This window comes from Epinephelus moara, chromosome 21 (genome assembly GCF_006386435.1).
Source record: "Epinephelus moara isolate mb chromosome 21, YSFRI_EMoa_1.0, whole genome shotgun sequence".
NCBI lineage: Eukaryota > Metazoa > Chordata > Actinopteri > Perciformes > Serranidae > Epinephelus > Epinephelus moara.
In genome coordinates, this window is record NC_065526.1 from 23,400,126 (window position 1) to 23,423,762 (window position 23,637).

Below are 23,637 nucleotides of genomic sequence, written 5' to 3' on the forward strand. Positions count from 1 at the left end.
GAGCACTGTAGCTGTGTAAATTAAGTATGAAATTATATTTTTTTATGTCCACATCTATTATGTTTTTTTTTGCTTCCATGCCAGCAACAGCCATGGCTGGATTCAGTATGTTTTCGGTACATCCATCTTTCCCATTCTTGATTACACAACATCTCAAGAAGGCCTTGAGGGAATTCAGATTTGGCACAGATGACAAGTTGTACTCAATGATGAACTGATTCAATTTTGGTGGTCAAAGGTTAAAGGTCAAGGTCACTGTGTCTATATCTGTCTCATTCTCATGAACATGATATCTCAAGAACACCTTGAGGAAATATTTTCAAATTTGGCAGAAATATTCTCTTGGACTCAATAATGAAGTGATTCGATTTTGGTAGTCAGAGGTCAACATCACTGTGACCTTGCATCCGTCTTATTCTTATGAATGCAGTGTCTCAAGATGGCCTTGAGGGAGTTTACTCAAATTTGGTGCAAATGTCCACTTGATATCAGGAATGAACTAACTAGAATTTGGTGGTTGACGGTCAAAGGTCAAGGTCAAGGTCACCGTGAACTCACAAAACATGTTTTTGGCCATAACTCATTCATTCTTAAGACAAATTTCACACAAATGTCTAACAAGATATAATAGTGAAGTGATGACATTTTATATCCAAAAAGTCAACTTCACTGTGACATCATAATGTTCTGCAAAGACACTTTTCTGGCCATGTGTGTGAAGCATTCATGTTTATACAGAGATGGATGTAAACTGTAGGTCCAACTTGACAGGTTTGTGGAGGCATACAACCGTGAAGCAATAATTCCAGATGAATCTTCAAGTGTAATTAAGGAAATTGAAAACCTGTATCAAACGACTTCTGAATTTAAACTTATATTTTACGCGTGAAAAGTTTTTAAAGTATAAGGAAGTTCTTCTTTTTTTCTTTCCAGATCTTCATAAAGGTCACTGCAGATGGAGAAGCTGCGAATAATGCCACCACTCCTGGTAAATACCACCACTGATATTCCACATGGCCTTTTCCTGGAATTGAATCTCCGACTCCTCGCCCTTTCTCTCTAACGTGCCGTTAATCCTTTTGTCTCACACCTGTTTTTTATTGCTGCTGTTATTGTTGTGAATTCCCTAACTATACCACTAGCCTCTTGTCTTGTATTTGCATGTGTTGTAGCGCATCATGTGTCAGTTTTAAACCTGTAGTTTGTGTGTGTGTGTTTTGTGTCTCACCTGTGCACTCCCATCTCTAGAGCAGTGGATGTTACAGCGGAGAAAAAACAACAGCAAAAGTGGTATAGAGGGAGATGAAGGTCAGAGACTTGAGAGACGACAGAATTATGGCAATTTAAGCTTTTTTTCAATCAGTATGTGCAAGAATTGTTTGTTATTTAAATTTAAAGTTTGTTATTTAAATTTTTTTGAACAGTTATGTGCAGGTCTGCTTTTCTGTGACCAGTTTAATGGCATTAATAATAATAAACCTCACACATCTGGTCCTCCAAGCAGTTTAAGTGATCCAGATCTGGAGCCTAGAGCAGATGTACAGTTAAAAACAAAGCGTGTATTTTTAGTCTTTATTCATAAAGGTTCTTCTGCTTGCTTGCTCTTTTCTAGCACAGCACTGCTTTTAATTTGAATCCATAGATTTACTCACATTTATGATTTTTCAGCCACAAAGAAAAGAATTAGAGACTATAGATGTGTGTAGGTGCCTTGCTTAGTGGAATATGCCTCTGCCTCTTCAGCAAATGCTTTGTCCTGTGTAGATGTTTAATGCATGGACTTACTGTATGTCTTCTTGTCAATCACAGAACATAATGGGATGCAGTCTAACGGCATTACCCATGGTGCATCTGATAGCAGTGCAGGAAAGGGCTCCAGGCAGGTGAAAGGGGCCACTCTGATCCTGAAGCAGTTCCATGCACTGCTAGTGAAGAGGTTCCACCACGCCATAAGAAGCCAGAAAGACTTCCTGGCACAGGTACAGAGACATGGCGATGGTTGGGTTGATGGATTAGCGCTGACATGACATGTTGACAGTTGGATTATGTGGTTCATGGACTGATTGCAGACTGAGAGTTGTGTATTATAACTACAGAGTCAACATATTAAAGTATCAGAACATAGAATCTGGAAGTCCAAGCAGGGCAAACCTTGGCAACTAAAAAGTATTGTTTCCCTAATGCTTCTATTTTTATGAAATCTACTATTGAATCTAATGGAAAACAAAATGTATAGGCAAATGTACAAGTAAACCTGTGTGTATTTTTGGTAATGGCTTAAACTGTTTACTTGCTATTGCTCACTTGTTTTTTGGGTCTTTCAGATCGTCCTTCCTGCCAGTTTTGTCCTAATAGCTCTGATCTTCACTATGATCGTCCCTCCGTTCGGAGAGTATCCAAGTCTGACTCTGACCCCCTGGATGTACGGACAACAGTTCACCTTCTTCAGGTCAGACGTCATGACAAACCAGAACCCCTGCTAATGGACTTTACTGCTAGAAACAATCTCTCTACAGGCAGCTCTACAAGACACCAACTTTAGAGAAACCATCAGTAATATTAACTTGATTTTCTTCTTTACATTTTCTCGCCCCTGTTTAGTAACGAGCAACCGTTTGACCCCAAAATGAAACGCTTCACAGAGCGCTTGCTGAACAGACCAGGCCTGGGAACACGCTGCATGGAAGGAGAACCGCTAGGGTGAGTATCAGGACTATCGATAGGACAGGACCATTACATGTCATTTACAGAATTGACTGACTGGTAAGTAACAACCCAGGATTCTTACCTGCTAACGTAACTCATCTAAAAAGGATACTGACATTTGGACCTCCACTGTACTATCACATTATCATTAAGGGGGAACTTCGGTATTCAGCCAAGACCCTATTTTCCCACGTTTTTGTGTTAAAGTAAGTGACCAATGATAACAACATTTTTGAAATTGGTCAGTTTTTAGAGAAACTGCTGCCAATGCTGCAGCTACAGCAGTGAGACAGGCTGCAATATTCTTTCAAAATACACTTCTGTTTTCACAGGAAATATGACATTTACATACAGTCTATTTCAAAATAAATGCACTATGTCAGTACAACAATCCAAATTGACGTTTTTTCCTCCCAACAACAAATGCACATGGTTGGGTTTAGGAAAAAAGAACAGGGTTTGGCTTTATAATCTTACGGGACACGAGCACCGCTCTCCTGGGTGACCCATCCACCACCCCTCCCACCTGCTTTACACGGACTCTCGCTGCCTTAACTTTCATTCTTGTCCCGCTGCATTTCCCACTGACACCGCCAACTGCTGTTAAACTATAATGGTGATTGGTCGCGTGTCATGCTGACATGAAAGAACAGCTTTTTTGGTCAGTGTCTGACACTGCAAGTCACTGCCCAAGCGCCGGATTTCGACGACTTTGGAGTGAGATCGGGTTGATTGTGCACTGTTAATTTCTGTCCATTAAAAATGTTTGTTTGTTTGTTTGTTGTTTTTTCGTGTTTGCCACTGACAGACTCAGATTGTTTTAAGTGTCGGATAACATTACAGAAAATACTCTACAGAGTACTCTACAAGTGACATGTTTTTCCCAACTTTTCACTTATCTGTTTTTTGTTTTTTTTTACCAAGTCTCGCTTAAGGAGAAGTCTTGTTTTGACATCTCGTGGACTTTTCCACTATGTCAAAATCAATTAAATATCAAGCCATGACATTGACATTTTTTTTAGATACCACTAAGCTATGCTTTAACACGACAAACTCTTCCCAGCACTCCTCTCAACTCTCACTGACGTTTCTACTGTGTTTTTTCCTAAAACAAATCACCTCGCGCAAGATTTCAGAATGAGACTTATCCTTGAGCAACAGATCAACAGAAAATAAGGAAAAATGTGTCATTTCTCAGCAGGGTCTTTTCCAAAATGTTATTAGACACTCTTAATAATAACCTGAACCTGTAGGTAGCTAAAGCACTTTTAATGGATGTAAATTGAAGGCACACAGTTGCCCATAGGGTTTACATTGCAGCCTGTTTCCCTGCTGCGTCTGAAGCGCACTCTCCATACTGGACCAATTTCCAAAACGGTTTTCTCCATTTGTCACTTAGACACAATAACATGCTAAAATAGGGTCCAGGTTGAAAAATACTGCAGTTTCCCTTTGAGGCATCACATAACAGATGACACACCTTTTAGCATTTCTCCACTTATCTCCCCACAGAATGCCCTGCAGTAACACCACAGCAGAGTGGGAGCTTCCTGACGTCTCTCCCGTGGCCAGCAACATCTTACAGAGTCCAGAGTGGAACCCAAGAAACCCGTCTCCTTCCTGCCAGTGCAGCACCAGTAAGAAGCTCACCATGATGCCCATCTGTCCCATTGGAGCGGGAGGCCTACCCCCTCGCCAACGACTCGAGGCAACGGGAGACACGATGCTGGACTTGACGGACAGGAACATCTCTGACTACCTGGTTAAAACCTACCCCAGTCTAATCAGAACCAGGTAGGTTAAAATGTCGTCAGAACTCTGCAGATGATGAAGCTGCAAACACATACACAGATTTAAAATATGACCACTTTTTTAACCCATAAATTACCTCTCTGTTTAATTAAATTCTGTATTTCATTTCACAGTTTGAAGAGCAAATATTGGGTGAATGAGCAAAGGTAACAATTTGCATTTTATAATTGTCAGTCTCCATCTCCCTCTTGTTTAGTCGACATGGGATACTTAATGCAAATGTTCTCTGTCCTCAGATATGGAGGTCTGTCAGTCGGAGGACAGCTTCCCATCCTGGACGTTAACCCCAGAGACATCCAGAATGTTTTCCATCAGCTGGGACGCATGCTCAACATCACAGCGGTACTTACTCTTTTCTTTTTGTTTGTTTGTATTTTTCATGGCAGTGTCCATCAAGTCAGTTTTTAATGAGCATTTTCTTTCACAGGGTTACTACTCTGGACTTGCACTGAGGGAGATTGGTCCTTTCTTACGATACATGGAAAGTGAATTCAATATAAAGGTACGTGTGGGAGGATACAGGGGCAAGATATTCTGCAAAAAGCAAACCAGCAAGTGGAAGAAATTGGTCAACCTCTGGCGCTTTGCTTTTATATGACAAACTTCAGCTTATAAAAACACATCACAAGGACGACTGATCGGCTGTAAACACTTGCTTTTAAAGCTTTGCAATTAAAGTAAAGACGGTTTTATACAAGGACGGTCAGCTTGCAAGTCCCCACATTGAAGATGAGGACTGTAAATAGAAGGTTGTTAGATGTGTTTAGTTAACGCTGCTCTCCTCCGTCAGGTATGGTATAATAACAAAGGCTGGCACGCCATGGTGGCCTTCATGAACGTGGCCAATAACGCTATCCTACGGGCCTTCCTACCTCCATCTGCCAAACCTGTTGAGTTTGGCATGACCGCCATCAACCACCCTCTGAACCTCACCAAAGAGCAGCTTTCCGAAGTCACAGTGTGAGTGTTACTTTTATATCTATTCCTTATATTTTAAAAGTGTATTTATTTATTTGTTGGCAGATTTAAGAAAACAATTGTTATAAAAAGATACACACATTGAGACATTCACATAAACACAAACACAATTTTATACATTTAAAGTAAACAAAAGCTTGTGCAGAAGAGGTAGAAAACTCAAGGCTTGATAAACAGAATTACATTAAAGGAGCTGTACGCAATAGTCAGAGCATATCAGTGGTTCAGAGTCAGATTCAGGTATCTGCACATGGCTCTCAACATGGAGGTGGCCGAGCAGGTGGCTAACATCTAACAGCGCTAACAACGGCAACAGTGCTGACAGAGCTAATGGTGTTAACTTGGGGGAAACTGCAGAATAGGCGCTATGTGGCAGCAATTATAGCCAGTGGGATACAGATGTGTACTAACATACATGCGTGGGCGGACCAGCTACCACAACACAAAACAGAGAAGCTCTGATTACAACACACACAGAAGTTACGTGACTTTATTCTCTGTTCAGGGCACCAGTACGCCAATATATCTTTACAGAGCAAATGTCATTGGCGGCTATATTAATGTTATGAATGTGGTATACCTTTCGCCAAAAATGAATTAAGGCATAAAAAAGTAGCCTGAGTGTCAGACTGAAGCTCCCAGAACCTTCAGTCTGACCTTCAGTCTGACATGATTTACAAGGGGGAGGGAATTTGATTTTTTCCCTAACCAATCAGTAGAGATCAACGACTCACCCAGAATCTGACGTCATTAGTATCCATGCACCGGGGGTGCCGAAAACAAGCGAGCATTGCCCGTTTAAAATGTCTCCGTCGTCGTGCAGGCCCAGCTGCATCGCCGTTAAATCCAGTTTAGCAGCTTCCTTAATTTGGTCCTCCATTAACGCGAGTAGTGGCGAAATACCTCGATAGCATTGTTAATGTGTTCTGTAGGATCTGTAGCGGTCGCCATTGTTGCTATCCTCACCAGTTACCCAAGGGCGCACAGCTTAACATCAGCGTGGCGCTGATTGGCCAATTGCTAGACCCGCCCCCACCCCCAGCGTTCATTGGTCCGTCCATTGCTTGGACGAGATAAATCGCAAATTCATTGCAGTATGCCAGACCAGAGATGCAAGCCTACTCAGTTGAGTGGGCGGGGTCTATGGTCTGGAACCAGGCTAATAAAAAAGGCTACTAGAAAATAAAGAAAAAAATACAAAGACCAGCAGTTGTCTCACAGTCAGCACTGTATACTCCAACAGGACACATTTTATACTCACTAGAGTCTAGTATATTGTTAGTGTTGTCTGGGTTTTTCATTTTAACACCAGTTTCCCTTTGTTTGTTTTTTTAAATATACTGATATAGATAATTATAGATTATCATTACAAACAAGTTTACGTGTCCTTATCTTTATACATATAATTTAATGTTTACACAATACTGTTTTAATCCTTAAAACCCTGACCCAAAAAATGATTATACGTTGGAAAAAAAAGAGAAAATTAAAAACAAGAAAATTAGTAAAAGAAAAAAGAGGGAGAGAGACAAAAAGAAAGTTAAAAACAAACAAGCAAATGACCTGCAAAGATTGATCAAAAATTCTAATAATTATGTAACATAATTTAAAAATGTACCAATAATAATTGAAAATATAATTTTCCCTACCTTTTTTCTTTTCCCCCTATTTTTAAAAATAATTTTCTAAATATTTTTTTCTACATTTTTAATCTATTTTTTCTTTAAATTTATTTATTTTGCAATTTTTGGGACACTTCTTACAGAGTTGTTCATTACCTTTTTTCCCAATGTTTTTGGAAAAAATCGCACCAGTTTGCTCAGGGTTTTAAGGTACAAATACTTGCGAAAGGCGTCTGTAAGCAGCACAGGAAAAGTGATGTCGCTCCAAGTTTCAGAGGGTTATTTCCCTTTGGAAGAAAGTTGTACATGATTAGTACATGTGCAAATCACTGTCTCTCTTTATTTTCCTTAGTGAAGTGTTCTTTGGCTTTAGCTTTAACCATTTATATATGGATTAGTGTTTTTTCTGTAATGGCACCATCTCCTTTAAAATGCAAATGCTATAGGCCTATAGTGAAATACATAATTTAATGTAGACCGACTTTATCTGCTTCTTCCTTCAGGTTAACCACCTCAGTCGACGCTGTAGTCGCGATCTGTGTTATTTTCGCCATGTCCTTCATCCCCGCCAGCTTTGTCCTCTACCTCATCCAAGAGCGTGTGACCAAGGCCAAGCACCTGCAGTTTGTCAGTGGGGTCAGCCCTTTGGTTTACTGGGTGGCCAACTTCTTCTGGGACATGGTAAGTCAAGCAGGGTTGGAGTTTTTTTTACATGTCATATTGGCTAAAATTAAACCCAAATTCAAACAGATAGATGTTGTGGATTGTTCCTTTAAGTGAATTTGTATCTCATAGTTACGTTTGCATAATAATAGATTCTCTTATTATAATGTGAATGTTTTATTTCTCCCTCAGGTTAACTACTCCATCAGCACTGCAATGGTGGTTGGCATTTTTATGGCTTTTGACAAGAAGTGTTACACATCACCATCCAACCTGCCGGCACTAATAGCTCTGCTCCTGCTGTACGGGTAAGACTTCACTTAGTTTCATTTGCTTCAGTTTTGCTTTTCACTTAAAGAATAAAAGCAATAAAACACAAAGAGGATATGAAAAGGATTTTGCGCAGGTGAGTTAGTGTTATAGCGTGAGAGCGCCCAGAGGGCCTTATTAGGATATCTCACCTCTAAACAAAAACACAAAGAGGAGCTGAATAACAACCCAACTCAACAACAGTGAAACCCACAGAGAGAGAACAAGATGCATAAATGACTTGAAAAGGAGGTGAAAAAACAACAGATCTGATGACTGGAAATGTTTTTGGAATTTTTCTTTGTCTTATAGGTGGTCAGTGACGCCCATGATGTACCCCATGTCCTACGTATTCAGCATCCCAAGCACTGCGTATGTGTCGCTGTCCTGCATCAACCTGTTCATAGGCATCAACACCAGCGCCGTCACCTTCATCCTGGAGCTGTTCGAAAACAATAGGGTAAGGGCATATAGTACAGTGGTTCCCAACTGGTGGGTCGTGGTCCAAAAGTGGGTCACGGTTCCATTCCATATGGACCGCAAATGATGCGCGAATGTGTCAAGTTTGTAAAAAATCACACTTTAATGTTGAAGTACAGTGCATTTCCAGCACAAGCTTTTATTTTCAAGTCCCATTTCCTGCTGTAGAACAAGTAAATAACGGACAGTTACAAGACAGAGACAGCAAACTAGCTCAGCAACATGACCAAACGCAAGTATGACACTGAATATATTAAACTGTGTGGACCTTGAACTAATGAGTAAGGAGCAATCTGGACCCTGAGGCTGGTCCAGTTGGGAACTACTGATATAGATTATAAATTAATGCAAGAAAAAAATTGCCTTTCATCTCAGTTAAGACAATTAGTTGTTCCAAAAGATGCATTTTTAAATTATTCATTAATGCTCACATTAAAGAGTAACTAAACCCAAAAACCATTTTTTTCAGCTGATAATCATTGTTTCTGGTCGTATAGTAGTGTTACTGACTGATCCTGCTTAAAATCTTGACAGTTTAGTGCAAACTGTTGAAAATCTACATTTTATTTTAAAAATGTGGTGTGGAGTGCCCTCTACAGCTTGAAACCTGGTTACTACATTTGAATTTACATTACATTACATTGGGGGCGAATGACTCTTTTTCGGGGCGAATGACGTCACTAACCGTCCACGCTAAAGCCTTCACTCCTCCCTTTACTCCTCCCCTTACTATAAAACCATTCTGTCCGCAGTTATCATCAAACTGATAGCGAGTAGGTTGGATCAGAGCAGAGAGAGTAGTAAAGCAGAGAGAGTAGCTAGTAATTTGTCGAATTGTATTGTTAGCATAGTGTATTTTAGTGTAGGTTTACAGTTAGTAGTGTGTTTATAGTATTTAGGTTAGTTNGCCGACCTCCGGGGAAGCCCTCTCCTCTCTCCCCGCAGCGAAGGACAATCTTCACTCCGCCCCCTTCCTCAGCTGCTCGCCTGTTAAGTCTTGTATTTGGATAATCCCACTTAAACTCAACAGTTGCAACTTCTTCATTAAAGGCAGATTACTTACATGTTACAGTTATGCTTCCTATTTTTTATATTACTTTTGGGTGTCTTATTTCCATTTTGATTTGTTTTGTTGTGATTGTCTGCAGTCTTGAAATGTTTTTGTTCCTGTTTAAACAACAAAAAGCATTTTGTAATTTCGTTAAATGTTATTTTACAACAACAACAACATATTATTATTATTATTATTATTATTATTACACAGTGCAGCAGTGTCATAGAGCTGCAGCAAGCTTACTGGTACACTGCTTCATCATGCTAAATGCATCGATTAATAAATGTACAAATGAAAGCAGCATTAAATTTTTGTTGGCCTCTTGGGGGAAGCAAAACAAGCAGTAAACACAAGATTGACATATTATCACCTCGTAAAGTTGATATAGCGCGTGTGTTAGCAAGATTATTTACATAGCCAGCAGACACAGTGCAAATTAGCATCCATTTGAAATCATGTTTGTGGCCAGCTGACAAATGCAAGTCTGAGATTCAGTCTTGTTTTAGCTGTGCTTTACTCTACCATAGACACAGGTGGATACGCTGCACATATAAAGTCCTGTAGATAAACTGAGGGGATAGAAACACTCAAAATGAATCATGATCATCTCTCAAGTGACATCTTCAAAGTGAATGTTGAGGCTGTTCCCTCCGATTTTCCTTTGGGCTGTATGTTATTGACATGATGACTAACTCCTTTGATGAAATGCAAAGTTAATAACAGCGACTTCACACCGAGGCTCAGGTGTAGGGGCCCCCTCAGCCCTTGGGCCCAGTAGGCCCACTGGGTAATACACCCATGACCATAGACTGCTCAACTCAAACACATCCTGAGGAAAATATTTAGCTCTTTAGTGGCTAAATGCTCCACTATGATGTACGAATAGAGCCTATCTGACAAGCTATACAGCAACTATACACACAAACAGACTAATAATGCGATGCAGCCGGGGAAGCAGAAGGGCTGAGGACGAGTCACAGAAGAGCAGAGCAGGGTAACAGGGCTGAACATGTAACACAGCAATGACAACTGCCAACAGTCGATCTATGAAGTGTGCAAACACATCTGGTTACTGTGCGGCGTCTGAGTCTTTCAGACAAAAAATAAAAGAAGTAGATGGCAACAGAATTAGGCGGGAAAAAGGCACAGATGTTGCTGTCAAGGTGACAGGTGACTTCCTGCTCTGTCAAAAAAATGGAGATGGTTCTTTTTGCCAGATGGTTGTCTCCACTGCACACCTGTACTCCTCTTCTCCAGTGAGTCATGAGAGCACCACTGAAGGTGGCACCACCCATATGTTTATTATGTTGATATTTCCAAAAGTCTAACCTCAGAGCTTCTTCTTCACCAACAATAAATCACAACTGTGGTTATTTGTGTTGGCATTTATAAACAATTCAGCGTCTTTTATGTTTCAGTGAATATTTGGAACACTTGGTTTTGGTGCTGTATTGTCCATGTGTACAAAACAGAGTTAAACAGTGATTTCTGATCTAATAGAGGAATTATTTCAGTTAAAAGAAAGGTTTAAGTCAATCTTTGCTAACAGCCTGATCATGTATCAAATTGAAATAGCATATACCCCAGTTTTATATGACATTGATGAGCAGGAGGTGCAGCTGACATGATTTCAACCTGACTGGATGGCAGTTTTGTACTTTGCCACACCTCTGATGACCTGAGCTGAATTCCAAATCCATGCAAATACATGTTCTGCTTTGAGTGAAGTTCATGTTTTTTACATTGAATAATAAGTAAAAACTTTCAAATGTTGTATGAGAACACAATGCTGAGGAGAATACTGAGCTTCAGTCAGGTTTGATTTTGTTATATTACGACCAAGTTTAGCTGAATATTTGTATATACTGCAGACTGTGGGATGTAGTGCTGAATCAATCCAGTGTATTAAATGAGTGTGTGTTTGTGTGTGTTGCCAGCCTTTGCTGATGTTCAACGAGTGGCTAAAGAAAGGGTTGCTGGTGCTCCCTCACTTCTGCCTGGGGCGAGGACTGATAGACATGGCCATGAACCAGGCTGTTACTGATGTCTATGCCAGATTTGGTAAGTGCTACGTGAGCTTCACATTATTATTTCATGTTATGAAGTATAATTTCCATCACCAAAAATACTTCAAACAATATAATCAGAAATCAGCTTCAGAAAATCCTGCTGTTTAAAATGACACATGGACATGCATACATTTTCCTGTTAGGGGTCACAGGTTTGCTGGAGCCTATCCCAGCTGACATTGGGTGAGAGGCGGGGTGCACTCTGGACAGATCGGCAAACCATGGCAGGGCTGACACATAGAGACAGACAACCATTCACACTCACATTCACACCTACGGACAATTTAGAGTCACCAATTAATCTGCATGTGTTTGGACTGTGGGAGGAAGCCGGAGTACCCAGAGAAAACCCACGCTGACACGGGGAGAACATGCAAACTCCACACAAGTTTTTTCCCCGGCTTTTCAAAATCCCGGGTAAATCATAAAAGTTCCTGCAGTGGAAAAGGGGCTAATGCTCAAAGTCAGCTCATATATATATATATTTAATCAGAACTATGTTACTTTAGAAACATTGACGTGATACAGATGCAACACACAAATGCAACTGGTTTGCAGAGACATACTTCTCCTGACATCTGGGCTGGGTAGATCAGGTGGTGACCAACCACTCCTTAGTCAGATGTCAGATTTGTGAGTGACAAAAAACTCTGCATCAAAACTTTCTTGCGAACTCCCACAGTAGAAGACGCTGCCCTGGCTGTCTGGAAAATGATGTTTGTACACCTTGAAACGTATAAAAAGTTCTGACTTTGTACCGAACAAAGGTTTCATTTTCAGTATATGTCTGCTTTCAGGTGAAGAGTACACACAGGACCCTTTCCGCTGGGACTTTGTGGGGAAAAATATCGCTTTCATGGCAGTAGAAGGCTTTGTCTACTTTATTCTCAATCTTCTGATCCAGTACCGCTTCTTCTTAGACCACTGGTAGGTTACTGTCTAAACACAGACCATACAAGTTTACATACACAGCATCTCAACCATTATACCGGCACCTTGACCTTCTCATACAAACGTATCCAAGTCTCTCACGGAGTCCCTCATGCCCACCTGTGAACAGATAAAAGTGTTGCACCAGATGCTTCTCCACAGATGATTTTCTCGCACCCTTCAGGTTATCAGACTACAAGCAGACTTCAATACGAGACGAGGACGACGATGTGGCAGCAGAGAGGCAGAGAATTTATGACGGAGGGAGCAAGACAGACATCCTGCAGATCAGAGACCTTTCTAAGGTGAAAATCAATTCAAGTTCAGCTTTGTTTCCATTCATTCTTTCTTCTATAGTCATGTAAGTGTAAGGTTGAATGAAATGTGGAAGAAGAAGGAATACATTTAGTGCTCATGGGCATATTCACAAAACCTCAGTGGGATAGGTGCTGGATACAAAACACTGAGTACCTGTACATCAAAACTACAGCTGCCTTTCATTTTTAGCAACATTTCAACCATGTACATGTCTTAAAGAAATAAAAAAAAAGGCAAACATAGACACAACAGTACACATAACAACTATGCAAACAACATTATTATTTTTATTCGTTTATTTTTGCCTTTTTTACTAGACAGGTGAGGTAATAGTACAGAAATGGAGGGGAGAGACAGAGAGGGAATATGACATGCAACAAAGGCCCCCTGGCTGGACTCAAATCCCGACTGTATCCACTCGGCTACCAAGGCGCTCCCTATGAAAAGTTACTTATGAAAAATATAGACTGTAGCATTATGTCTGAAATAAGGGCTCAGAAACCAGGGAGGGTTATGCATTTTTTATATCTGTTCAAGTGAGAGTAGTCCATATTTGATGGAAGTGGAGGGGAAGGTGTTTCAACTTTTTCAATGCCAGAATCATATTTTATATCAATTGTTCTGGGGCGAGAATATAGTGGTCCATCAGCACCAATAACGGATCTTTATTCAAAAGCAAAAAGTGGCTATTTGATATCTTTGCCATAATTTATTTTTAGATATTGGGTGGAATATATTGCAGTTCTTTTCGAAGTCAGAAAGAGGGGGAAAAAAAATCAATAAAATTACAAAATGAAATATTAGATTTAACCCCCTTCCCACCAAAGTAATTTTCATATAATCAAAAATCAAACATTAATTCATTCATTTGTTTTTATTTTTGTGGCATGCCAAATGAAACAAATTTGTTATGGAGACCAAATAATTACATGCTGAGGACAAGATATGTATGCAGATTAAAATGCTGCTCAAAAAAAGCATATCGTTTATTTTGTTGCATTTACCTCAAAATTGGAGGTAAATGACGAGTTGTCGTCATTGTTTCCCTGCCTTCTCTGCACAGACGTATGTGGGCAGGAAGAGGGCAGCTGTGGACCGGATTTGTGTGGGTGTCCCTGCAGGAGAGGTAAAGTCACTGAGTTCATTTGTATTGAGAGTTGCCATCGTTACAACTGTTTTATTTATATTAGTAAACCTCAAGTAAACCTAAATACTGATTAAGCTGCCACTCAGTGATTCAGATTATATGCAGCAGTTGTTATTTTCCATAAGCAGCCACCATAGTGAAGTCTATTTACTGTATATGTGGTCCTATTCTTTCTGGATGCTGCATGTAAAAGGACATTTCTAGTCATTATATGAAAGAGAATATGAGAGTTACAAAAGGACATCAATGGTCTTTAACAGTGAGTGCCTTTTAGCGCTTTATTGTCAGTGTTTCAGCCGAATGTGTCCTCGCATCAGGAGCCTGATTGTCTTTCGTCCTCTTAGTGCTTTGGTCTTTTGGGAGTTAATGGAGCCGGAAAGACGACGACCTTCAAAATGCTGACTGGTGACACTGATGTCAGCTCCGGGGAGGCCACTGTGGCCGGTTACAGGTACATAAAGATCAGTCAAAAACGTCCCCGGTCGATATATCACAAACTGTGTTCACAAAACTTTCAGCTTTCAGTTTATCCTGCACGCAGTTTCAGATGGGAAACGACCAGAAACAGTCCAATGAGTTAGAAAGTTTAAACACGGGAAGGTCAATGTGACATAATTCTGTTTGATGACACTATCTGACTATAAAACCAACCCGTGTGGTACTCTAAACAGGAAAAAAAGCTGGAACTAGGGCTTGATCGACCGATAGTTTTTGAAGTCACAAATCAATTTTTGTAGTACAGCGACTGCATAGTGATTCTGGTGCTAATATTCTATTTGTCAGTCCAATTTTCCTGCCAACTTGTTGAACATACCTCTCAGAATTCTTATGAGGGTGAATAAGCCCCTCAAACTGCATTTGCAACATCACTGATCACTAAAACATCATTAAAGACCCAGAGCCTAAAAAGGTGTATCAAAAGTATCAAAAGTATCAAGTATTTCACAAGAAATTAATTCCACAGATTTATCTATGTTTACTCCAGGTTGAAAATCACAATTAAATAGCAGTAATTTATTACAAATTATTTTTGCACTGTTTTTTAAAATGTTTTGTTCAGAGGAATCAGCTTCCACTCACATCTGGATGACATGTACTCCAGGTTGGGAATCACGATTGGATAGCAGTAATTTATAATCAAAAAAAAAAAAAAAATTAATTTAACTATTAAATGAATGAATTCAATTGACAGGCAATTCAAATTATTTTTTGCACTTTTTTAGATAATTTTTTCAGAGGAATCTGCTTGGACTCACATCTGGATGACATGTATTCCAGGTTGGAAATCACGATTAAATAGCAGTAATTTTTAATAATAATAATAATAAAATAATTAACCACTCAATGAATAAATTCAATTGACAAGTAAATACATTTTTTTTGCACTTTTTCTGAGTGATTTTTTCAGAGGCATCATCTCCCACTCACATCTGGGTGACATGTTCTCCAGGTTGGAAATCATGATTAAATAGCAGTAATTTTATGACCAAAAAAAAAAAAAAATCTAACCATGAATTCAATTGACAAGCAAATCAAATTAGTTTTTTGCAGTGTTTTTAATAATTTTTTTTATAGGAATCAGCTTCCACTCACATCTGGATGACATGTTCTCCAGGTTGGGAATCACGATTGGATAGCAGTGATTTATTACAAAAAAATAAAAATTTAACTATTAAATGAATTAATTCAATAGACAAGCAAATCAAATTATTTTTTTGCACTTTTTTAGATATTTTTTTTTCAGAGGAATCTGCTTGGACTCACACCTGAATGACATGTATTCCAGGTTGGAAATCACGATTAAATAGCAGTAATTTATAATAATGATTTAAAAAAAAAGCAATTAACCATTCAATGAATAAATTCAATTGACAAGTAAATCAATTTTTTTTTTGCACTTTTTCTGAGTGATTTTTTTCAGAGGCATCAGCTCCCACTCACATCTGGATGACATGATCTCCAGGTTGGAAATCATGATTTAAAAGCAGTCATTTTATGACAAAAAAAAACAAACATTAAATGAATAAATTCAATTGACAAGCAAATCAAATTAGTTTTTTGCAGTGTTTTTAATAATTTTTTTATAGGAATCAGCTTCCACTCACTTCTGGATGACATGTTCTCCAGGTTGGGAATCACGATTTGATAGCAGAAATTTATTACAAAAAAAAATAAAAATTTAACTATTACATGAATGAATTCAATTGACAAGCAAATCAAATTATTTTTTGCACTTTTTTTAGATATTTTTTTCAGAGGAATCAGCTTCCACTCACATCTGGATGACACGTTTTCAAATCAGTCTGCAGTTTTTCATGTTGTTCGCTCTACTGGCTCACTGCATCAAGCAGCACCTTGTGTCTTGTTTTGTAGCATCCTGACAGAGATCCTGGACGTGCACCAGAACATGGGCTACTGTCCTCAGTTTGACGCCATCGATGAGCTCCTAACCGGCAGGGAGCATCTGTACCTCTACGCTCGTCTCAGAGGGGTACCTGAGTCGGAGATCCCCAGAGTGAGTTGGACTCCAGCTGCTTCACATTGTCAAATGTCTAAAGATGTTTCATTCTGCTTTAGAGAGCTTTACATCTGTCTGGTAAATTTCAGTTTGTTCACTGTTTACTTTTGCTTGCTAATGTTTGATTTGTCCTTTTAATTTCGCCGTAACATTGTTATGTAGGGTTCAGTTAACAGTAGGGGGTTGCCTATTCTGAAAATGTAATGTGCATGGATGTGTCTACAAAATGCGTATTTCTCCTTCACCCCATAGGTGGCCGAGTGGGGCATCCAGAAGCTGGGTCTGGCAGAGTACGCCGGCCGCTGTGCAGGGACCTACAGTGGAGGCAACAAGCGCAAACTCTCCACAGCTATCGCAATGATTGGCTGCCCGGCACTGGTGCTGCTGGTGAGTTAGCCAATGACTGGGAGCTCATGAGCCCATTGTTTGGGTTTTTGGGCTTTGTGCAGGGATTTATCAATGAAATGGTCGATGGATCCAGATGGGAAGCCATATGGGTTCAGTCAAGCCTGGCCTCGAATGTTTTATACATTGGCAGGCAACTGCGCAGTTCAATTCAAACTGGCATAAATCTGAGATCTTTGCCATATGCTGATAGAGATAAGGATTTGGTCTCTGTTCATATGGAATTATGTGCTCAGAGAGTCAAGTTGTTTGTTTGTCTGTGGCTGTGTGTGTGTTTAGGACGAGCCCACGACAGGGATGGACCCGCACTCTCGACGCTTCCTGTGGAATGCCATTATGAGTGTCATCCAGGACGGCAGGGCCGTGGTGCTAACATCACACAGGTTCAACATCTAATAATGAAATTAATCCGCTGCACACACACCTGCTGCTGCAGCTGACCAAACACACTTAACTCTCCTGCCAACAACTGTTGATGAAATCATGACTAGAATTGAGCAGATTAGCATTTGCTGGATTTTACCACAGAGATCTGTGAAATTATGATTCATTTCTTATAGCCATGAAATAACAGCACTAAAAATAAAGATGGATTATGGTTATTTCCCAACAGTATGGAGGAGTGTGAGGCCCTCTGCACTCGACTAGCCATCATGGTCAATGGGACCTTCAAGTGTCTGGGTACCATCCAGCATCTCAAATACAAGTAAGAGGTTTTCTGTATTTTAGCAGGCTTATAGGGTGTGGGAGGTTTTTAAATACCATGATTCCAAACCTTTAAAACATGATAGATAAAGGCTTCTCTGCATCGTGAGACAGAAAATTTATAAGCATCAAAATGTATGTACCAGGAAAAATGTGTGGGTATTTTGTGGGTAGCCTTAAAGGGACAGTTCACCCCCAAATCAAAGATACATATTTTTCCTCTTATCTGTAGTGGTATATAAAAGTCTAGATTTTTTTGGTTTGAGTTGCCAAGTGTTAGAGATATCGGCTGTAGAGATGTCTGCCTTCTCTCCAATATAATGGAACTAGATGGCACTCAGCTTGTGGTGCACAAAATGCCAAAAAAAATACATTTGAAAAACTCAACAGCAATGTCTCTTTCCAGAAATTATGACCCGGTTACTCAAGATAATCCAGACCTTGTTGTGAGCAGTTTTATGTTGGAACTGTTTTCTTTCTACCAAACTACACCCTCCGACTGTATCACCACTGAGCTAACTAACGTTACAGCTCAGTTAGGAAGACACCATTAATGTTTACATCTCTTAAGCACAAGCCTCTTGTTCATGAGTAGATGCACTCTTCCTTCTGTGCAGTGATACAGTTTGTGGGTGTACACTCAGCAACTCCCAACAAGATAATCTAGACTGGTGAATAGCACTATAAGTGGAAAAATATGTATTTCTGACATTGGGGTGAACTGTTCCTTTCATAAATAAAGAAAGATAGAATCAGGGTGCTGTCACACCTGCCCTGTTTGGTTCAGTTCAATTGAACTCAAGTTCGTTTGCCCCGGTAAGTTTGGGCAGGTGTGAACACAGCAATCGCACTCGGGTGCGCACCAAAGCAACCAGACTTAGACCTTTTTGAAAAGGTGGTCTTGGTCCAGTTACAAACAAACTCTGGTGCGGTTCATTTCTGGTGACAACGTATTCCGACATCGATCCGAACCAGCTGTAGTCACATGACACATTGTTTGGGTTAAACATGAGCATGTTACAGTCCTGGAGGATTATTAATGTGCTCCACCTCCTGTACTGCCTTAATATGCACATTCAGCACATCCAGTGCATCAAAACATTGTTTTCTAGTTGGAGCCGCGCCTCGTTTTCAAACTGTATGGTTTGACTAAAATGAACAATGACAGCAATATAGTCCACGATGACCAGCGCTAAAATCAACCTGCGTAGTTGTCCCTCCATTGTGACATTAAAGTGTCACATTTATCTTGTGTACTCCTCTCCAACGTTTTGTTTACTTCCTGGATTTTTCCTACATGGAAATTCTGACCAATCAAGTAAGACATTTTATCTGGTCCACTTGTAAATGCTGCCATGAGAACACGAACCAACTCTAGGCAGTTATGCAACTTTGTAACATAATTAGTCCCTGATTCAGACCAAAGCATGCGAATCCAAGGTCTGAAAGCAGCCTCAGACTTTAAAAATATTAATAATATGAAGTTGTACAACAACTGTGGGGAATAAAAACACAAAGCACAAGTTATGGATATTGATATAAAGCATTATAGAGGTAGAATAACCAACAATCACATTCAGCACAAAGATAAAAACAGAGAAGTCAAGTAGATGTTACCTCAGTCAGTATAAGGTATAAAATTATTGAAATGTATCCTGACAAATGTTTAACATTTATACACTGTGCCCTTGATCCAGATTTGGTGAAGGCTACATAGTGACCATGAAAATCAAGGCAGCTAAAGCGGGCTTGTCCCCGGATCTTGAGCCTGTCGTGAGCTTCATAGAGAGCAGCTTCCCTGGCTGCGTTCAGAGGGAGAAGCACTACAACACGCTGCAGTACGAGATCGCCTCCTCCTCCCTGGCCAGGATATTTCAGCTGGTGGTGGCAAATAAAGAAAGGCTCAGCATTGAAGACTACTCTGTTTCCCAGACAACACTGGACCAGGTACGTATAATCAAAGACAGTGAGAGTCTAAACCTCTCATGAATTTAACACATGGGAGGGAATTTATTCTGAGGACATCAGTGAATCACATCACTTAGTAAAGTATTACTATATAAAAGGATTTTCAGAACTAAAAAGTAGAATCCAATCTTATATAATATGATTGGATTTTGATATTTATTCATGATTGAATAGTCAATTTAACTGCATAGAGCAATTTTATTGTCTGTTAAGCATTACCACAAACAGTCATGCCAACTTGGACTCCACCAGAATAAGACATCAAAACACACATTCCTGCTTCATTTACACATATAAACAAAACTTTTCAACATTTTTCAACAACTTTTTCAACATTTTCAACTCATACAGCTCAGGTACATATAAAAAAATATATAAATATACAATGATAAGTCATTACTTTTGAAACAGTTAAAAACCAAAGTAGATTTATGCTGACTGGGAAGATGTGGGCTGAAGCCTTCGCTTATTGCACCTACCCTTTTTACATGAATTCGTTTGTACAGTTCACTTCAGATCTATAAACTGGACATGAAAGGTAGAAACAAAACAAAATACATTTACATTATTCATACTCAAAAGTCCCGAACAAAAATTCATGTGCAGACTAGTGTTCATGCTTCAGTTTTATATTTGTTAATCATCTTATTTTGAAATAAATACCTATATATTTAATTGATTTAAAGTGCTGTATGTAACTGTAGAAAGACATTTAATTGCTGAGTCTCATTCTTTCATCATCAACAGCCAGGGGTCAGTATTGGGACCAAAATTGTTTCTATTATATATTAAAGACTTATGCAGAGTTACAAAAACATTAAAATTGTTATAGAAATAAAAACAATTTTATACTCCGGATAGGATTTACAGCTGCTTCTCACTGATATCACAGCAGAAATTGATAAACTGTAAAGACAGTTTGACGACAACAAACTGTCGTTAAAGTTGACAAAGACCAAAATGATGTTGCTTGGAAATCGAGAAACTGGTACGCGATTGCAAATTAAGATAGATAATGTTTATATGGAAAAAGTGTGGGGAAACAAATTTCTGGGAATGATACTGGATCACAAAATAAGCTGAAAACCTCGAATAAGTTACATTCAGTCAAAGCTAGCGAGGAGCGTTGCAGTTATGGGAAAATTAAGACTCATACTGGAGCATAAATGACTACATATCATCTACTGCTCACTTATTGTACCACATCTTAATTACTGTGTGGAGGTCTGGGGTAACACCTATAAAAGCAATTTATATACATTACACATATTAACAAAAAAGCCATTAGGATTGTACATAATGTTGGATATAGGGAGCACACCAACACGCTGTTTTTAAAGTCACATGCACTGAAATTCGGGGACTTGGTAAAATTTATAACAGCACAAATAATGTAGAAAGCAAGGGAGGGGGATATAATTTAAGAGGGAAATTGTGTTCGTGTGTGTTTCAGTGTGTGGGGTGGATTTATGGGATGGTTTAGATCAGGAGTTAAGGAGAAGCACAACTATAGAGCACTTTAAAAAGATGTACAGACACAGTATATTTAAGAGGCATGCAGACGAAGAGGGGTGATACTGATGGGTTGGTTTACTCATTTATCTGGGCTTGGTTGAGATGGGATTTGTATATTTAATATCTAAGACTGCTGTTTATTTACATTGAGCATAGCGTTAGTTCAGGCAGGACACGATGTCAAGCTCAGCTCACATCCCAGCTGATCTCAAACAGCCAATCAACTGATGGAGCAGCTGATTGATGGAAGGGAGTCACCTGATAGATCACATGATTCCTTTTTAAGCAACCAATTGGGAGTTCTCATTCAGGGCACCCCATTTGAACTGCTCTGGCCTGCCTACTGTTGCTGCTTCCTCTGCAAGCTGCTTTGCAACCTGCCTCCACCCCAGCTCCTCCTTTTCATGTTGTGTCTTACTCAATATCATTTCTGCTCTGTTCTGTCCCGGGGGTCCTGTTTTTTTTTTGCTGCTGCTCTCCCTGCCTTAGGCTTTCCATAGAAGGGGCAGGGAGGTTTGCCCTCTCTGCCTCAGGCTTTCCTCATTTGCACATGGAAGGGCAGGGAGGTTTGCTCTCTCCGCCTTAGGCTTTCCACGTAGGCGCATGGAAGAGGTTTTCTGTGTAGGCTCGAGGAAAGGCAGAGGGGCCCCAGAACAGAGCCATACCGCCAAATATAATACAGGAAATAGGAATAAAGTTTTCTTTGACTTAAGTGTTCCTGACTGAACTATATTAATGGTTTTAAATAAATTTGGGATAGTTGTTGAGGATTTCCTTTACAAATGAGACATGAATACTGAGTAGGGCGTAGGATAATACAAGTATACACCTCTTCCTATTCTTTTTTGAGCATGGCTGTTGATGGAGGTTTTTTTGCTCAAAATGAAGTCATTCATTCATCAAATACTGACACTTTGGGTTGATGGTTTGATCTGACATTCAACCCAAAGCGTCAGTATCTGATGACCTGGGAATGAGACTCACCCATGAACTGGCTTTCTACAGAGTTACATACAGCGCATTTAAGTTTATTACACATTTGCATTTCTTTTTCAAAATTATTCCACCTATGAACTGTTTTGACTGACTTCATTTTGCATTTGTTCTAGTCTTTGTTTTTGTAAGCATGCAAATTCCTCTTATTTTGTGCTGTATACATTAATTGTGCAGTTTTAAATTCCACAAAGTCTATAATATAATAACATTAGATTCATTATTTATTATATGTTTCTTCTCTTTAACACAGCTGTTTAATTTCTGCCTATAAGCTCAACATTTATAATATACTGCAGCTAAATCTAGAGATTTCTGACTTGCAATCCTGAGCAGATACTTGGTGGTACTTCAGTGCCTCGGGGCAGTTGAAAAAGTTTTTATTTTGTACTGAATCAGTTTTTCTGTGGCGCAGGTGTTTGTCAACTTTGCCAAGCAACAGACAGGAGAGGACGAGGAAGTTACGTTTCACAGACGAACAGCAGGTGGAAGAAAAGACATCAAGATCTCGCCAGCACAGAGGAAGACATGAAAACTTGGCCTGTGAATGTACAGAAACAAAGATGTAAAGATGTCCCTCTGCAGGGCGGTGATGTAACTTTCCACACTCTACAAGTCAAAAGCCACTTTTATTTCTTTACTAGCCAAATTGCTTTTTAGCGTAGAGACGAGCGCGGCCAGTTAACCTGCCAAAGTGAGTGGTAGAAGAGTTTATTTTTCTAGCAGATAACCTTCATGATATCATCAGAAACCAAGAATGTCTGATGCATTCTTCATCTAAAATGTGAGAAAAGAGAGACTGGCTTGTATACATTTGTACATAATCCACTTGTGATGAATACTTAAGCACCTTAGAAGCAGTATTTTTTTTAATGTTTACATTAACGCACACACCTCAATTTCATGTGACGTGTTGACAAATGTCATTTAATGTTGGCTGTTTATGTTTTCCAAAACATATTTACTATTGCTTCCTTTCTTTGCGGTCATACACTGTTTTCTTTGCTGTGTTTCATACATCGCCATGTTACGTCATTCTCCAGTGTCAGAACAAAATATTCCTCTTTAAGTATTGAATGAGAGAAAAAAAAAAGTAATAAGATAAATATAGCTGTAGATAAAGAGGAAATATTTTGTGTCTGACCAAACAAGATTTGAACATGCTTTATACTTTATGCTCTCGACAAGCTGATTTGTACTGCATCATCATCAGTCCCAAATAAAACAGTCCGAAGTTTCATAATGTTTTTGTGGAGTGCAGTTTTTCCTAAGATATATTTCTCAAACATTTCAGCCCTTCCTTGCTCTTTTCTGCCAGACAGTGCTGTGGGTTATTCAGTGAGCAGAAAAGTTGAAAGGCGTTTTACTCCTCTGACCTGCAATAACTCCTCTGACCTACGCTGAAAAGCGAAGAAAGCTGCTGCTGGTCAGTGGAGTGGCTGAGA

The 23,637-nt window shown here is 39.4% G+C and overlaps 1 protein-coding gene across 1 annotated transcript in view; it reads left to right on the plus strand.

Moving 5' to 3' along the window:
* The window catches only part of abca4b (ATP-binding cassette, sub-family A (ABC1), member 4b), a 59,001-nt gene extending 35,610 nt beyond the window's left edge, over window positions 1-23,391 (plus strand). The window contains exons 27-50 of the mRNA XM_050032929.1: window positions 934-988; window positions 1,249-1,308; window positions 1,810-1,979; window positions 2,325-2,449; window positions 2,602-2,700; window positions 4,219-4,500; window positions 4,632-4,664; window positions 4,755-4,860; window positions 4,946-5,020; window positions 5,309-5,478; window positions 7,622-7,799; window positions 7,974-8,089; window positions 8,403-8,550; window positions 11,562-11,685; window positions 12,491-12,620; window positions 12,808-12,928; window positions 14,005-14,067; window positions 14,433-14,539; window positions 16,462-16,603; window positions 16,859-16,993; window positions 17,291-17,394; window positions 17,625-17,717; window positions 19,414-19,663; window positions 22,608-23,391. Of these exons, the coding sequence (XP_049888886.1) occupies window positions 934-988; window positions 1,249-1,308; window positions 1,810-1,979; window positions 2,325-2,449; window positions 2,602-2,700; window positions 4,219-4,500; window positions 4,632-4,664; window positions 4,755-4,860; window positions 4,946-5,020; window positions 5,309-5,478; window positions 7,622-7,799; window positions 7,974-8,089; window positions 8,403-8,550; window positions 11,562-11,685; window positions 12,491-12,620; window positions 12,808-12,928; window positions 14,005-14,067; window positions 14,433-14,539; window positions 16,462-16,603; window positions 16,859-16,993; window positions 17,291-17,394; window positions 17,625-17,717; window positions 19,414-19,663; window positions 22,608-22,724 (3,003 nt within the window). The 3' untranslated portion in view covers window positions 22,725-23,391. The remainder of the gene's footprint in view (window positions 1-933; window positions 989-1,248; window positions 1,309-1,809; window positions 1,980-2,324; window positions 2,450-2,601; window positions 2,701-4,218; window positions 4,501-4,631; window positions 4,665-4,754; window positions 4,861-4,945; window positions 5,021-5,308; window positions 5,479-7,621; window positions 7,800-7,973; window positions 8,090-8,402; window positions 8,551-11,561; window positions 11,686-12,490; window positions 12,621-12,807; window positions 12,929-14,004; window positions 14,068-14,432; window positions 14,540-16,461; window positions 16,604-16,858; window positions 16,994-17,290; window positions 17,395-17,624; window positions 17,718-19,413; window positions 19,664-22,607) is intronic.
* Window positions 23,392-23,637: the final 246 nt, after the last annotated feature.